Source organism: Crotalus tigris, unplaced genomic scaffold (genome assembly GCF_016545835.1).
Source record: "Crotalus tigris isolate CLP2741 ecotype Arizona unplaced genomic scaffold, ASM1654583v1 scf7180000017576.4783729, whole genome shotgun sequence".
Lineage (NCBI taxonomy): Eukaryota > Metazoa > Chordata > Lepidosauria > Squamata > Viperidae > Crotalus > Crotalus tigris.
Window position 1 is genome coordinate 540,108 of NW_024096487.1, and position 18,441 is coordinate 558,548.

At 35.2% G+C, this 18,441-nt stretch overlaps 1 protein-coding gene across 1 annotated transcript in view; it reads left to right on the top strand.

The window, feature by feature from the left end:
* Window positions 1-2,060: 2,060 nt before the first annotated feature.
* SPI1 (Spi-1 proto-oncogene) overlaps window positions 2,061-18,441 on the top strand; it is a 30,073-nt gene continuing 13,692 nt past the window's right edge. Inside the window, exon 1 of the mRNA XM_039357513.1 lies at window positions 2,061-2,393. Within this exon, the coding sequence (XP_039213447.1) occupies window positions 2,349-2,393 (45 nt within the window). The 5' untranslated portion in view covers window positions 2,061-2,348. The remainder of the gene's footprint in view (window positions 2,394-18,441) is intronic.

An 18,441-nucleotide genomic window follows, 5' to 3' on the forward strand; every position in this document is an offset into this window, starting at 1 on the left:
ACACTTTTGTCTTGTTTTTGTGTCTTTGAGTTACTGTTGATGCCTGGCAACTGCCTGGGCAATTCCTTGCAGTTTTCTTGGTATGATTTCAGAAGTGGTTTGCCTCTGCCGCCTCTTCTTCCTGCTCCTTCTAGAGCTGAGAGGGAGTGACTGGCTCAAGGCCACCCAACTGCCTTCCTGCTTAATACGGGACTAAAGCTCATAGTCTCCTGGTTTCTAGCCTGGTGCCTTATCCAGTACATCAAACTGGGCCACTATAAAATAAAATATCCACAGTAAATTAAGAAATTGATAATAACAATAAAACATCCACCATAAGAATAGTTAAAGAAAACCAGATAATGAAATAAGCCATAGCAATAATAATCACTGATCAATAAAATCAGATCCAGATGATCCAGGTCAATCAACCAAGGCTCTAGAGAACTGTTCAATATTGTACATCTTCTGGAATGCAATCATGGTGGGAATTGTTTGATTTCAATAAGAACGCTATTCCAAAGAGCAGGCACTTCCATTGAGTCATACAGTATGCCTTAGCTATCCTGACTTGGGAGATAGATATAAAATCCAGCTGACTTAAGAGTTGCTACTACTGGTGGTAGTGATCCATTTAGTATACATGGATACATGTGTGTGTGTGTGCGTGTATGTGTGTGTAAATTTACATAAAAGGCAGCCTTTCTTTACTTGGAGTTTTTGACAAGTGCTAGAACTCCCAGAATTCTAGTTCTGTCTTACTGTTTTTCAGCTTTTCCATTTTATTTGCTGGTGCTGTACTTAAGATCTATCCCACAACTAATATTTCCATTTGGAAATCATTTCCAGTGCATTTTAAAACCAACATGCAAATAGTGGGATTTTTTTAAAAGAATGATAAGGAAGCATAGTTCTGAGGAATCTGCATTTATTGCAAAAATAAAAGTATGTTTGCAGTAGCAGTCAGCAAATATATAAAAAAGCAATTGATTCAAATCCCCCCAAGAACTGCCAGATAGAAAGGTTGGATATAAGTTAAGTCAATAGCTTTAATAAATGAAAGCGTGTTTAATCCTGTTACTTAAATTATGTTTTAATAATGTTAATTAACATTAATTTTATATGGAATAGAACCAGATAATTGAGTATTTAAAGGCCCTACTTCACTACAGATTTAAACTGTATTTTAACATCTCAACTTCATCTCAAAGAAGTTTAGAGTTGCATTCTGTAATAAAGAATCATTATTTCTCATTGAAAGTTCTCTTTATCAAGCTATCTACTCCATTATTTTGGAATCAGTCAAGGTGGCTATAATCCAAGTTGTGCTGTTGTGTTAACAGGCTCTGATGCATCTGGGTTCTCCAAATATATGCTCTCTGTAGTTTTCCTCAACAAGTGTTTGCCATACTAAAACTGATAATGTCAAAATGCTTCATGTTGCCTCACAATCTCAATTGCACTTACAATAGTGGAAAAAGTCTTAGTCCATGCAGAGTGCATGCACCAAACCCTCTTCCAACTAATTCAAATGTAGACCAAGACTGTATGGACTGAGATAAAGTGAAGAGGTGTGTACATGAAGATGAAGCTCCTCTTTGAAGAGCTGCACAGCTCCCTAAAGTCATGGCATTCCATAGTGTTCTGTAATGGTTTCTAACTTATTGTCTCATGATTTCAGTGTGAACTATTTTGATGGAGGCATAAGATGAGTTTTTTTTAAAAAAAAATTACCTATCTGTTAAAATTCTTGCTCATTTCTTATAATGTCTAAATGAAATAGCTAGGATGGGGCTAATCTTCATTAATGGTTCCTCAATAGATTGTTATTGATGCAGTCAGGCCTATGTTAATTATAACCGGACGAAATTTTTAAAATTCCAGTTCTTTTATACCCTGAAATTTTAGCTGTAGGATCTGTTTGTTTGTTCTTGCTATCTTCAAAGTTACAAAATCTGCTGTTCATTTTGTAGCAGGCACCTGCCAATGGTTGATCAGCTTGGCGACACACTTCCTGTTATAAGGCCACAGCTCCTTGAAATGAGATTTATGCAAACTTGGCTATTCTGATGTCACACTGGGCTGTAACAGTTTGAAGACTATCTATGCTCTACAGAGGCTTGGAGAAATCAGGAACTTACGACACATCTAAAGAAAGACCTCACCTTAGAATTCTTGAGAGAAACTATAAAAAGTGATTAAGCCCAGAATTAAAAAAAAAAAGCACCAAAATCTTAATCACTACAAAGGGTCTTCAAGGAATCCCAGGAATTTTGTTTCATGTTTTTATTTTTTTTCTTTCGTCTGATGTCTTTTCAAAAAGCTGGATAACTCAAATTAGAATATTAATTCACAAAGAAATTGGCTGAATGTTACAGGCTTGCAAAATGGAAGGCTTTTCCCTCATTTCCCCTGTGAGTATGTGAATTAATTATGGTTTTGCCTTTCTGCCTTTGCCAACGGAATTGATTTGCTGTTGAAGATTGCTGTATTTCTGGTACTCATAATTCTTAAAGTTTTTGGGATGGTGCCTATTGAATGGGAAGTTAGTATTTCCTCTCTCATACTCTTTATCTCTGTCTGTTTCACTGATAAGGCGCTATTATTATTTTAAGGCTTTAGTAAGTTGGTAAAGTTTATTAAGAAATCTGGCTTTGTGGTTGAAACACACATTTATGGGTTCATAATATCTGGCTGTAACATGAAGGGTAGCAGATAGGTATGGCCAGTCTATCCATTTATCTCCCAACTCAATTTTCTCAGCAATTTCAATTTCGGATAACAAAGAAATAATTTCCCTCCCCAGATTAATTGAATGGAATATTCAGGATAATTTTTGTTGGTTAAAAAATGAAATGCTAGAATATTGTAACAATCTAGAGTCTGGACTCTTCCTTCTCTGAAGATATCCCATTTACTGAATCAATTAATATGGCAGCTTTATCGTTTTCAAAGACTATTTCACATATAAATTTAATTGAGAAACATGTATATATTTGATCAAAAGCAAGAGGTAGATTCTACAAGTGCTTGATATAGCCAAGAAACAATCAGACAGAACTATGTCTCATTGTAATCTATTTGTCCCATTTCTAAAGACAATTTCTTAAGAGCTAGTTCAGTCATGGATCATGTTTTCTTGTAAATAATGGTGCATCTTTTTTCAGGTTATTCTATAAACTTTGATTTATCTTATGGTTTGATATATAATGGAATGGTTAATCAAGAGCAGCAGAGTAAATGAGCATACATCATGTATTCAATTTGCATGTTTAGTTATAGATGGAAGTGTTTGATATTACTTAGGATGTGAATAAAACAAGATAACTATTGTTTTGAAAAGTCCATGAAAATTATCGTTCTCTATGGCCATGGTCTTAAGACATTTACTTCTGAGTAAGTCCCCTTACTTGGAACTTTAATTTTAGTAAGATGGTAAGTTTACGTTACAACTGATTTTGCTATGCAAATCCTATCTGCCTATACCTAATATTTAATTATAGTATGTTGAGATATGGGTGTATTTCATGAATATTAAGAACCAGGAAAATATTGTGCACATGCATGATTCTTCATATTGTCTATATTTTTGTCTGAGTGGTCTTGTCTTTCTGAGTATTTTTGTATGTAATCTTAGTACTGAAACTATATCTATATGCTCACTTATAGTTTTTTCCAACTTTAGTATTTGTGAGTATTTTAATATGGCATTGTAGCATGGAATTTAACAAAAATGTACATGCATTTTCTTCCAACTTAAGTAGTGTATGTACTGTAAATATGGCACTGTAGAATGGAATTTAACAAAAATGTACATGCATTTAAGTTTAAAGTTTTTCATTGTCTTTACAAATATGAAATAGTTAAGGGCTTTTTTGTATATCACCCTTCAGAACAGATGAAAGCACCATTCTTTGTCATATTCTCAGATGTCTTAGCGAACAGGAAGATTATACACTCAATCAATTAAGCCAGTATTGTAATGTCTTTCTATCCTGATATTAAATTCAGATCCTTCCTGTATCAAAATGTGGAATGATTGTTACCAAGCTCACATTAACCACCATTCTACTGAGAGGGCAGTCCCAAAGAATAATAATGAAAATATGGGAATTTATCTGCCTGATGAATTTGTCTAATGAACAATCTTATTTCATTCCCAATCTCCATCTCCTTGAAGTTTTATAAATGTTTATATAGCTCCTAGACTGCATACTCATATATGGTATTCATTTCTATGTCTTTAGGTTTGTGCAATTTAGGTCTAATCCAATTTAGATCTAATTTAATTTTTAATTGGTTTGGAAAATAGATCTGTTCAAATCAAATCCAGATGGAACAAAATATATTAGACTTACATGATTTGAAATATATATATAGTGAATATGCAATATTCAGTCTAGTTAGATATAAACCTGTGGCATCTGTATTAATATGGAGATAAATGATTGTTTCACCATTTTGAAGAAATATAAACTTTTTTTATTGACTGTTATGTCTCAATGAATATTTACTGGTAAACTGCACTGAATTAATTGGGACTTACCTTCTGGTAAATATGCTTAGTTTAGGCTGTGAGAAAGAAGCCGTAGCCAAAATGGAATTTAAGTAGTATCTTTTAAAATGTGTATTTCTTTTTCAACTTTTAAGTGTAAATCTTCAAACTTCTTATAATGTTTACAAGCTCCTCATTACTTCATCTATTATAGAAATGTAGCTAGAAAGAATTTTTAAAAAACAGAAATTATATTATTAATGGTCATCAGTCAGCCAGATGTTTAGACTATTCAGTTTTTCCCAAGGATCTGGGTTAAGGAGATGTTGTTGTTTAATGATATTAAAGGTAATCATTGCAGAATGTAAGCTGTTCCAAATAAGGCTGCCTTTTGCAATTGACAATTATTACTATTGGTCAGAAAGAGCTCAACAACAACAACAAAACCTGATATATTTACAGTACTCTAGTTGATTGCCTAGTCAGCCAGATGTTTAGACTGGATTTGGCACTTCTGTCCACCTATCGAGTGTTTGATTAACACATGTGATAGGCAGATTATTATTATCATCTATTCACAACAATCTGAAATCACAGCTGCCAATTCTTTAGCTGGTGTTGGCCTTCATACACATTGAGTTCTCCCCAATAACCTAGGATGTCATAAATGTGCACATCCAAGCAGTGTGATCTTTTGCAATTGGCAGATAGAAATTTTGTCAATGCACAGATTTTCTAAGTGCTCTCCAAGATTTTTTGGTATGGCACTCACTGTGCTGATTACCACTAGGACCACCACAGCTGGTTTACGCCATAATCTTTCAATTTCTATTTTCAGATTTTGATACTTTATGCTGTTCTCCAATTCCTTATCTTCGGTTCTGCTACTCTGCCACATCATTTATCCTCACTTTTTTTCTTTTTGACCACAGTTATATCTGGTGTGTATTGAGCCAAGACTTTATCAGTCTGTATTCGGAAATCCCACAATGTTTTAAATTGCTCATTTTTTTTTTACTATTTTTCAACTATATGTTCCCAGCAATTTCTGCTTCTTTGCACAATCTGCACTTTTGATGATTTTTTTCAATTCTGGCCTTGACTGCATTAATTTGAATAGTTGGTTCTTGCTTAGCCTTAGACTTTCCATTTCTTTTCATAATGTTCCAGTTGTATGCTACTGCCAGGTTTTATTTTTATCCACTTTCCCTTTCAATCTTATGTAGAAGTTGATCATGTAATGTTTTTCCTTGCCAGCATTTTGTTCATGTTTTTATTACATTATTTCAATATTCTTTTTTGTTTCCTGTATATTTAGTAAGTTCCAATTTTTAACTTTCATCAATGCTTGTTCTTGGCTGTCTTTTACATAATTAGCCAACAATGTATGCGTTACTTCTTGTACAATTTTTGGTAATAATAATTACGTTATTCCATTCACCCACTCACACTTGTTGCTTTTTGTGAATGGCTGCCCTCAGGGATATTCAGAATATTCAAGTGCATGCCAGGGGTTGAAACTTTATGTTTATATGTCTATCTGGTACACATGTAGAAATGACAATCCATGTAATTCTAAAATGTAATGCTAAAAATTGTACATAGCTTGATACTGAAAATATAATATTCTATGGATAACAAGTCTTTATGCAGTGAAAACCTAGAACATTATTGCTGAGAAGACATACACTTATTAAAAATATGCAAATATAATACCCTTCAAGGATGGCTGCTTCTGTACTAACCGAGATGACCAGAAAATCAAGTTTCCATCCTTTGCATTTTAAAAACAGCATAAAGAAGAAAGGGAGGAAGCCCCTCTTTTTGGCATATTCTTTCTGAAGTAGAAAGTTATTACCGAAAGGGAAAAATTGTGGCTTCTCAGTTTAGAAAAAAAATCCTTAAACTACGGAAGGGTTTATAGAATTATGAATGGTGTAATGCTAATAGACAGCTGTATTTCACTCTCATAACACCACATCTTAGGTTATCCAATGAAAATGATTAGCAATAATATGTTCTTATTTTCTATTGAGATAGGGACCCAGTTGGCTTTAAAGTTAAGAGTTTGGAAGTTATCGCTATTTGAAATATGAGAAATATAATTCTGCTGGACCTTTAGTTTTAGAATAATGTTAAAGAGACTTGCCTGTTTAAGACTAATTGGAATGAATTTACTAATTTTGCAAAATAAATACAAATGTATTTAGCCCGCATTAGGAGATTCACATAGGCTAATTTTATCAAATTTCATTATTTTATAACATATATTAACTGTCTAGACTAAGGTAGGTTGAGACAATTGCTTTAATCATACATTGTGTGATGCTATTGGTAGGTTATATAGTCTTCTTTAGAAAAACAAGTTCTTCCTCACTTATGTATGTATGTATGTATGTATGTATTTATTTATTTATTTTAAGAACATATGCAAGCTACCTATATATATCATGTTCCTGAGCAGCTCATAACAACCAATAAAACCAACACAAAAATACATTGTATCCTTCCCATCAAGATGCCAAAACCACCCATATTGTTGACTGTGACTGAACCTCATCCTAGCCTAATGTTTCAAGAAAGTGTTTAGGTGTTCATGGTCTTCTGGAAGATTAAAGGCATAGGGACCTCCAAAGACTTAGGTGTGAAGCTATTTCAAAGGGCTAGAGTGGCTATAGACAAGCCATGCCTCCAAGGTCCCATTAGGTCCCACTTATTGTCACTCTGGAAGATAGTCACGACCAGGATACATTAGCATAAAGAACAATATCTTGTGGTGGTCTCTGTAGACTCTGTTTTATGTTAGTGTTGCCATGTTTCATAATCTGATATTTCATAACAGAAATCTGCTATTTTTGTCTAAAGATAAGTATAATTCTTAAGAGCACAGCTTGATTGTATGAAATAGCTCTCACAAATTACCTTTATATAGGTACAAAATGAAAGTAAGTTTGTCAAATTATTATCATCATTTTCATGGTCAACATGGCTATCCTAATACTTTATACAGAACGGCTACTCTGAACTCTAAGACAACTTGTCCTCAACCTTTCATCTGCCACTTCTGATCATAATTACCCAAAATTAGAACTATGTTTTGTGTGACTTTAAGGTGGGAAATACATAGGATGACCAATAAAATAGACTTACCATAGTTTAAAAAATACCTACACAAAAATCTGGGAGAGGGGGACCAGAAAAATTGCTCATCCTTTTAGACCATTTCTTTAAAACATTAACGGAGTAATTCCTATCCACTAAAGCATTATCTTCTCTTTAACAACTGTAGAACACAAAGAAATTTAACCAGTACAATTCATCCTGAAATTGGGATACAGGAACTGGCTGTGGTTTGCTTACCCAGTTGTATTTAATAAGCCACAAATGGTTGTGTTTGCACAATTACACTAAAGGCATTTTTATATAACATAGTAGTAAGGAACTCTTGGTGGATCAGACAATGGTCTCATGGAAGTAGGGTGAGATCTACCATGTTTAGGGATATTTTCCACATTTCTCTGGCCACCTGTCTTCTTCTTCTGGGACATAAATCTCTTCATTCCCACATACCGTCTCTGGATTCACCATATCAATGGTCAATTATTTAGCACAATATTATATTTTAACATACTTGGGTGTGATATTTAGTTTTCTTGCTTCAAACATAAAATACTTTAAGATTGCTCTGGCTGGAAGAATCTACACAATAATGCCTAGTGATTATAAGCTGAATCTCTGGTGAAGTTTTCTAAATTTTTCTCCTGCGGTTTTATTATCTTTAATTGAAACCATTTTTAATTCAGTAGTTAATTTTCTCATAGACTTATTAATATTCACATGGAATCTACATGGTTTCATGAGGTCATCTTTTTCTTCAGCACCAATATTTTAAATTGATTGATTGAATGATAGTAGTTTTGGGCAGCTTCTAGAAGATGATATGTCTATAAAAGGAAATGAAATGCTTCTGGTGTATCGGTGCTAAATCAGGAGCTTGGGAATCTGCCTTGTAGATAGAAAAGAAAAACCCACCTTTTCGACATGCTGATCAAATTAAAAGCACAGTGATATAAAATGAAATATTTAAAACTGATGGTAGAATACAAATAAAACGAATAAACAAACCTCATCACTTCAGAATTTGGTAAAGTAGATACTGTAGGCTTATGAAAGAACATTTAACATTATCTTCCAACCCTTTCTTAAAACCATACAGTTATTTTGTAATTCTTTCCAAGGAAATGAGGTTAGGCCTGTCCGTTAAACCAGCCTCAGCTGCACATCACGGGAGTCTGGTTGGTATTTCTGAATCATCTACTAGAGAACATTTATATTATAATAAAATAGGATTTATTTCTGAAATAATGTGAACTACATTTAACATACACGAGAATTTACTACATATAAATCAACATTTAAATATCTTTCTGATGCTAATTTTCATCTATTAAGAAATTCTTGAATATTAGTTTAATAATAGCAACTTTTCATCACCAGTATTTATACTTTTTCATCAGTATAAAGAATTAAACAGATACTGTAAACATAGTAAAAATCTAAGATAACAATGTCGTTTCTGAGTTCTATAAACTCCCAAGATTTGAAATGGACACCTAACATCAGAACCATCATTAAAAAGGCACAACAAAGAATGTTCTTCCTGCGTCAGCTCAGAAAGCTCAGACTGCCCCAGGAGCTATTGATACAGTTTAATGGAGGAATTACTGAGTCTGCCATTTGTTCTTCTACAACTGTCTGGTTTGTTACAGCAACCAAACAGGACAGGTATAGACTTCAACAGATATTTAGGACTGCCAAAAAAAAAAAAAAAAAAATCACCCTGCCTTCCATTGAGGACCTGTATACTGCACAGGTCAGAAAGAGGGCTGATACAATATCTACAGACCCCTCGCATCGTGGACATAAACTGCTTGAACTCCTCCCCTCAGGACGCTGCTCTAGGATATTGCATGTCAAAATAACTAGACATAAAGACAGCTTTTTCCCTCGTGCCATCATTCCGCTGAGAACTTAATTCCCACAGTACTGTCTTATGTCTAAAGATATTTACCCATGTAGTATGACTGTATTATTATTATTATCCTTCTCATCTTTTCCACTAACTTCTCCTATTGGTATCTTACGATTATACTCCTTTGTTGTTTGTATGTACGCTGAGAGTTTATGCACTCGACACAAATTTCTTGTGTGTCCAATCACACTTGGCCAATAAGGTATAAAGTATTCTATTCTAAAGTAATTTATTCATTGATAAAATTCTAGGGCAGCCTTTCCTAACATAGTCACATCTAGATATACTGTAGTTTACTGATTTTCTCACTTGGCTAGGAATTTTGAGAACTCAGAATAATACAGAATAACAGAATTGGAAGGGACCTTGGCGGACTTCTAATTCCAATTTATCCAATTCCAATTTATCTAATTCCAATTTAATTGGGGGCACCAAGCAAGAAAAACAGGATTCAATAGATCCAAGCTGTAGGTACTAGAACTAATTATTTTGGGACAGGATTTGTTAGAAGATTTATGCAAGACTGAGTTTTGTACCATAGTTCAAAGGGAGGTAAAGTGGTACCCAAAAACTTTTCCTACTACTACCAGGATCCCTGTTCATGGGATTTAATTTTTTTATTTTTTTAAAAATGGCAAATAGTCATGGCAAAACAAAACATCTGTTTTTACCATCACCGCGTTTCCAGGCTCTGCATAAATCTGGTTAGATCAGGAATTGTCACCCGTGGCAATTTCCAAATGTGCAGATAAACTAAAAATGGCAGGATTTGCAACTGGTTGTTTTATTTGAAATAAGACTCACTTCTCTGGATAAAAGAAAGATAACTAGGAAGGTGAAAATTAACTTCAGGGGCTAGAAGAGATTGTGAGGAGAAACCTAACCAGTTTGGTGTAGAATAGATTAAATGGATGTGTTGTAAATACACAGCCTCTCTACTGCATCAGTTTTGTGAAAGTGCCCATAATATACTTTCAAATTCCAAACCAAAATCTAGATCTACTTTCCCTGCTTCATGCATTTAAGAGGAACCTTAATCAATACTGTCATGTTCTGGCCCAGAGGTAGTTTATTATTCTAATGTATATAACATTTTAAAGACTGGATCATAATTTAAGACCTTTCTCATAAGAAAAGACTATCTCACAGGTCAAAGATGTTTCTGCTCCTCAGCAAAAGGAACAATAAGAAATCCTTTTTTAAAAAAACAGCAAAAGTGGAAAGTGTTAAACTTTAAAACAACATATGAACAGCAATACCTGTCACAGACAATTACTGTTGTCAAGGAAGTTTCTTTTTATGTGAGAAAGGTATAATGATATATACCTCTCCTCATACCAGATTTGCAGGGGCATCAGAACTGAACTGAATCTGGGGAACAGTTCAGGAAGTTGGTGCAACAATTTGAGGCCAAAAACCACACTAACAAACATTTATTTTGTAATAGAAAAAAGAAAGTAAAATCACAAAGATAACAGAGGAGATCCAGAAACAAAATTGTTATTTCAACAGGAGACCTTCTGGATATTCTTCAAATACTATGCCCTTTCATACCATGAATGGCCGATGACACTTCGTTATTTATGGTAAAAGCTACCCATAAAGGGATATGGGTCAAGCTAACCTTTCCATTTCAGTTGCATTATTCTTTAAACGCAAACAGGAGCTGTTAAATAGGTCAGATATTTACTAGATAGGGGGAAAAGAATGCAAGCCTTTTCTTCCTGACAACTACCTAAGGAAAATCATTCCTTCCAGAAGACAGCTGCCACAAAGGTTTGTCTTTCTCTCTCACTCCCTCTCTCTCTCTCTCTCTCTCTCTCTCTCTCTGTGTGTGTGTGTGTGTGTGTTTGTCAACCTATTTTGCAAAACACCTGAAGGCAGGACAAGCAATGGATGGAAACTAACCAAGGAGAGAACCAATTTAGAACTAAGGAGAAATTTCCTGACAATTGGAACAATTAATCACTTGTCTCCAGAAGTTGTGGGTGTTCCAACACCAAAGGTTTTTAAGAAGAGATTGGACAACATTTGGATTAGAAGACCCCCAAGGTCCCTTCCAACTCTGTTATTCTGTTATTTTGTTAATTTCTCGTTATATTTGTTGTGAAAGGAAAATTCCAGCTATTTTAAGTATACAAGAAAACTTCTGTTGGATTAGATCAGGGGTAGGCAACCTTGGCTCTTTTATGACTCGTGGACTTCAACTCTCAGAATTCCTGAGCCAGCAATGCTGGCTCAGGAATTCTGGGAGTTGAAGTCCACGAGTCATAAAAGAGCCAAGGCTGCCTACCCCTGGATTAGACCAATATCCAGTTAATTAAATGTTCTTCAACAGTAGTCAGCTAAGTCTCTGGGAGTGTGGCAGACATATTGCTGTGTGGTTGTTTGCTGGTTTAATGTAATACTTCCTGATGAAATAAAGGCCAGTAATGCCATTGTTATTCTAGGCAGGAAATTAACAGTGCAAATCATGTTGGCATATGTTTTGGAAATATTCATAAATAGGGATATGTCAAAAAAATGTTTATCAGGCCAATGACCTTTCAAGAAGCTCACTGAAGAGTTTAATTTGTTAGAATAATTTCTAGGGTGTTTGCCTCCTATACAGTACTGAGAACATAGCATATAAAACATGATATAGTTATGTTAGCTCCATATCATATTTTCAAATAAGGACAATAGGCTCAGTGCCTACAAACATTTCAAGGGCCTGTGAAAAAGTTTTAAATTATAAAAATGTGAAAAGTAACAGTAAAATAAAAAATGTATCTCCTAAAATTAAATACGTTTAAGATATTATTGGTGCTTTATTATGTATAAATGTACTGGGACTTGGTGAAGAATACGGAGAATCTACCTATCTGGCAAGAAAATCACGAGTGAGCAGGCCCTTTGCTGTTGTGGCCCCCATTTTGTGGATCACTTTACAACCAGAAGTTGCCTTTTGCTTTCTAATATTTTATAAAGCAAAAATTCTGTTTTTTCCAATAGAGTTAAATAATTTGTAACATGCATCTTAGAAAGTGGTTCATTTTTATCATTATGGTGCTAAGTTCTTTTCTACTTGTCTTTATTTGTATTATTATTATTACCCTATGTTAAATCAGAATCTATCAATTGGGAAGGGCTACAAAAATTACAGAGAAAGAAACAAATATTCTGATTGTTATATTCATTTGATAAATTACAATATTTTTAACAATGCAAACTAGAGTATTATTATTTTGCACAATATACTATTTGCCCTTTTTTTCTCAAATGATCTCTCCATACCAGGATGACCCATTTTTGAAAGCAAAGGATTTGCTGAGTGCGCTAGACCAGAGATCCCCAATCTTTTGAGCACCAGGGACCGGTTCTGTGGAGAGAGGTTTTTCTGCGGACTGGAGGGGGCATAGCTTCATGTACTGCCTGCATCCCACAGATGGGGCTTTGGTTGTTTGCATGGACCAGTTTCTGGCATGCCGCAGCCTGGTGCCGGTCCACGGACCAGGGATTGGGGACCCCCGTGCTAGGCAAGCAGACTTGTGACACACTGGACCTCTAAATTAGCTACTACTAATTTCAGAAGTATTATGTCCCAATAATCCAAACATTCAGAATATGCAAACTGCAACTGCACATTTTCTGTAGATCCAACAGCAAATAGAACTTCAATATCATTAGCTTGAGCTACGTTGTCCTATTGCTTTGCTTCCTCTGATTACATGATGCTGTTCAAAGAGAAAATACGTATCTTTCTTCTGTATACTTCCTGATAGTACACTTTAAGTTTTGGCATTAAAAGCCATCTATCTGGATGAGCCCATATAATCCACAACAACTGGCCACAAAGCCATTAAAAGAAAGCAGCAAGCAACTTAAAGACTCCTTTCTGATTCCATTTCTTTGATTTTTTTCAGGAACAAATGACTTAAACACCAACAGAAAAAAAAAAACTAGGCAACATATTGAAGAAAAATAAGTTGCAATATGTAATAGATATAAGCAAACAGTCTGATTCTGAAGATGCAATCTTTTGGAAAACTCTATTTTTATTCTTAGGCCATACTGATTTCCAGACCATTTCTGAAGTGGTCCCAAAGCTTTCAAGAAATAAGTCATCTAGAATAGGAAGGGGATCTCAGTGTTGCAAACTATTTTAGGGAAGTTTGTAGAATACTGGGTTGGCATGGTATGGAAAGATAATCGACTCATCTCCAGAATTAGGTATTTTAGAAATCTATATATTTAGACTAAAATCCATACTATATAATTTGACAGACACTGATTATTTTCACAGTAAATCCCTATCAACAGTTTATGATGGCTTTTCCTATGTGGAGTATTCATACTGTGTTGGAATAGAACTCTTTCATCTGTCAAGCTAATGGTAAAAAGGACTCTAGGTTGGAACAAGCTATTTTGGAATTTGCTCCATATGCTCAGTAAAAATCAACACATCATAGCATCATGGAAGAACTGAAAGATATCTTGGAAACCATTTAATCCATCCCTTTGAGCAGTAGAATTCTTTCTTAACAGCATCCTGACAGATGGCAATCAGCTTCTGATTATTTTGTGTCCTGACTTGTGGAACAACTTTGAAGAAGATTTTTTTATGCAAAAAACTGTCAGATATTTGGAAGAAATCTATTGTGAACTTTCAACGCTCTCTCCTTCTTCAGGCTAAGCATACTTGACACCTTCAACTATTCTTCAGAGGTTTTTCCTTTCAGATCACTTATCAGTTTAGTTGCTCTCCAAAATGAAAAGGGACCCAAAAACTTACTGGAAATGGTTTCAGTTTCTATGGCTTCCACTGATCTTTTAAGGATTAAAAAAATGCCTCAGTGTTTTCGGATTAAGGGCATTGTCTGGAAACCAACTTTTCTACCTTCCATTCCTTCTGATTCCAGTATAAAATAATCTGTGATCAATGAAGTTGTTTTGACTGTAGATTTGTTCTCCATCTTCCATTTTTCAATTCTTCTCATTTCTGTGGCAGAAGGTGAATACAAAGTAATTAGCAATAGACCAGCTGGAATTAACTGGTCTGGTCTGCATGTGTATTTGTTCATGGCCTATCAATTTCAGAGAGGGACACTGCCTTGAAATGGAAGTTCCCTGACCACGAAACTGAACTTTATGCAGAACTTAATGCAGGCTTTGGTTCCAATATTGTTTAATCAACAAGGGTATCATGTCCACCAAAACACCAAGTCTACAAAAATATCTGAACTACTAAAAGTGATGCCATCAGCTAATACAGTGGTTCTCAACCTTTTTAATGCCGCGACCCCCAACCGGTCGTAAGTCGAGGACTACTCAACTGGTTGTAAGTCGAGGACTACTCAACTGGTGCAGCACCGTTTGCAGAATGGGACTTTTGGCGGGCTCAGCAGGGCAGAGACAGCCTGGACAATTCCTACTGGCTTTTGAAAGCCAATAGAATTAGACTCTATTTAAGAGAGTCTATTCTAATGGCTTTCAAAAGCCAATAGAATAAAAGGGAGTAGCACAGCTAAGGAAAAGGGGAAAAAATGGTGGACTGCATTGTTTGGCGACACCCGTGAAATGGTCATTCGACCCCAAATGGGGTCCCGACCCACAGGTTGAGAACCACTGACCTAACACATCATAGTCTCCCAGGTGCTTCATAATGCCTCTTCTTGAAGTCCCAGCATGGCAGGTATACCTAGTTCACATTGCATGGTCTGTGGATTGCATTTCATTTCTTTGATAATAAGATTTACAGGTCAAGTAGGATATCTAACACTGAATTTTGAATGAACTACAGAAGCAAAATAAATCCCACTTCCAACTATAATCAGAAGTTTAAAAAAATCTTACAGTTCCTTTCTGTGAAAGTAGTAGTGCATTGTAATGGAAGATAAACTATATTTTAAGAATATATATGTATTAAAACAATATATATTTTGGCACAAAAGATATTTTTGAGAGCAGTTAACAGAATTTCATTTTTAATCTGTGCCAGTGGGCCCACAGTAAAAAATGACAATAAAGGTTATCTTATCTAAATAATATCTGAGTTGAATTGAAGCCCAATTCTGTTTCCAAATTAATGTGATGTGAAAGTGATCTCAGATAAGATCTTTTGATTTCAATGGGGATATCTTAAGTTGTCTTCATTGTAGTGATGTGGACATATTAGGTATTTTTTCCTCCTCTATGTATATTCAATTTGGCCTTTTAAATTACTTTAGGGTGGATTTTGTTTGTTTATATATTTTAAAATGTGATAGTAAGAAAACCCCACTTGGAGCAATAGAAGGGGATTGTTCTACAGTATTTCTTTGGCATAATATTTCTAAGGATTTGGTGAAAACATAAACAAAGAACAGGATGTTCTATGACTATCATTGACTACATACAGGGGAAACTCTTTTTTGCTTGTTTATTTCTATCTGCCTTATCCACAAATGCAAATATATTAATGTCTATCCAGAACTGTGGAATGGGGAGGGTCTCTTTCCAATACACAATCCTTATATGTCCATTTAGCAAAGGCAACAGGAATTAATTAAATTAATATGTCACCCATCTCACTATCCAAAGTGACTCCGAATTATACAGAGCTTTCTCTTCAGTTGTAAACTGTCCAAATGTCTGACAAAATCTTCTGTAGCTTGGCGTGAAGGCTTTTAAATGCAAGGAAAGACAAGACGCCTTATCTCCAGAGTCACACATTCAATCTGATTCTGGAAGCATCAGGTTTCCAATGACTCATAAATAGCTGTTATAATTATTTGTAGAGCCTCCACTACTGCTCTTGCTGCAACTATGTTCCTTGGAATTGCTAATGTCTGTCTGCAAGGTCTTTATAAAGATTGCCAGGATCAATGGAAGTAGTAGAAGTAAAGTGTAGACCATGATTCAAGGAAGAATCTAATTGATACTACAGATTTCCCAGAGATGAATCATTCAATCCATTTGGTGGTTTAGTTTTTTTCCACCAGAGTGCTTATTGCTTTCAGACAGCTGTGAATGCTAAAAACACAGGTCATATTCAGTGAGATATTTAAGCTTTATGGCAGTAAACAAGTCACAGAAAGCAAGGAATATCCCATTCAGAGCTCATACAAGGAAAGGTTTTCCTGGACCATATTTCTGGATACATTATGATACTATCATCCAACAACAGTGGATACTGCTTTGTAATGCATTTGTTGCTGCCAAAGTTTAAGCAGAACTTCCTCAGATTGTTGAGAATTAGTCTATCTCAGAGGAGATGTTATCAACATACATGGATTTCTCTTTCAAAAACTTGAGAGGGAATGAGGAGTATCTGTTGAATTTATCCAGGCATTTCCTACCCTCTTAGCCCAGTACATGGACAGTGGAAATTACACTCACGTCTATCATCTTTCAAAGGACTTTTCCTAAATAATCTTACCCAAATGAATTCACATCCTTTCCAGATCAGAGCTGCTCATTTAAGTATTTGCTTATTCATAATTTATTCACAGCTGCTGTCTACTTGTAGCACCCAGCTTTTCCTTTCTATCCTGAACAGAACCTTTGAGGCATTTTAAGTGGCTTATATAAGCCATGATCAGTGCTTCAGGCTACTGCTTTAACATATTAAATACAGTGGAAGTAACTGCAGCCCAAGTGACTTCATTAGCTTTCTATGTGAATTTCTGCAACAATTGGTATACTAGCACTATTCTTATTAATTAGAATTTAGAGAGGGAATAATTTAAAGGCTTGAAATGAAACCCCAGAAATCTCCAAAGGCAGAGATGAACAAATTGCATTGGGTGGCCTGGAAATAAGACAGTCAGTTTCTCCCAAAGTTAAGGAACAGCTCTGCATATTTGAGCAACATATTGAAGAAAATTGAGCCAATTGTGATTTGATCTGTTCCACTTATAAGAGCTACTGGCTTTGCAAACTCTTGGTGGAGGGAAAGACATTTTTCCTCTCTTGTTTTCCACTGGCTTGATGCCAAGTTAGAAGAGCTTCAGTGCTCTCTGGGAAATGTTGTTTTCTCAAGAACCATCACTGTACATCTGAGGTGGACATTATGAGCCATTAGAAGTCACTCTCCAAATAAAGGACTGTAGATTTCAAAGGAATTTCTAGCCAGTGCTGATTAAACACTATACTGTCAGAGCTGGTAAGGAATTAATGCAAAAGTGAACAGTTGTTGTCTAGCTACTGGTTTCTCAGAGAAGAGTCTCCGTCTGTTCAGGAAGGGAGATATAAAAGTAGGTATCATATTTAGGTTTTAAAAAGAGGGCATTCCAGACAAAGTGTTTTTTTTTTAAAAAAAAATAATGTACCATTCATAGTTGCCACACAAACATACTTTATGTATTTTTGCTCCTCTTTCGCCCTGCACACATTCTGTGCCTTAGGTTTGAAAAGACAAATTTAACAAAACAGGACATTAGTAACCTGTGCACTAGCATAATGTTTGTCTTAAAAATTAAGCCATCCATTTCTAAGGACGTGCAGTATATGGTTCGTTGAATCAGTTATAATTTCTCTGGTTGCTTCCACCACAAGAGCTGAGTGAGCCTGAAGCAATTGGGAGCACTTTGGGAGCAGTCATCCTTTCAGCCCAAACCAGACAATACATTCCAATAATAAGTGAAAACTACTGGGGCTGAAGTAGTGTTTCAAACTAAAATCATTTTTTATGCATACAATACATATAACATGAAAAAAAATCAATCTTTTACAAAGCACTGTTTATGAAAATAAATCCCTCTGGCTAGGAAGACAAAGATCAAAAGAATACATTTATGAGAGCAAAGAGGCAATTGGAGTAGGAGGCCTTTGACTGAGGAGATTCCTGATGATGAGATCAGGAATCCATTAGCCAGAAGGTCTTTCCCCTCCTTTGCAGCATTGTCCCAAGTAGATCAGCAGCTGTTGCCACCCTCTGCCTTCCATTGAGCTTTTCTTTCTCCCTCTTGCCTTC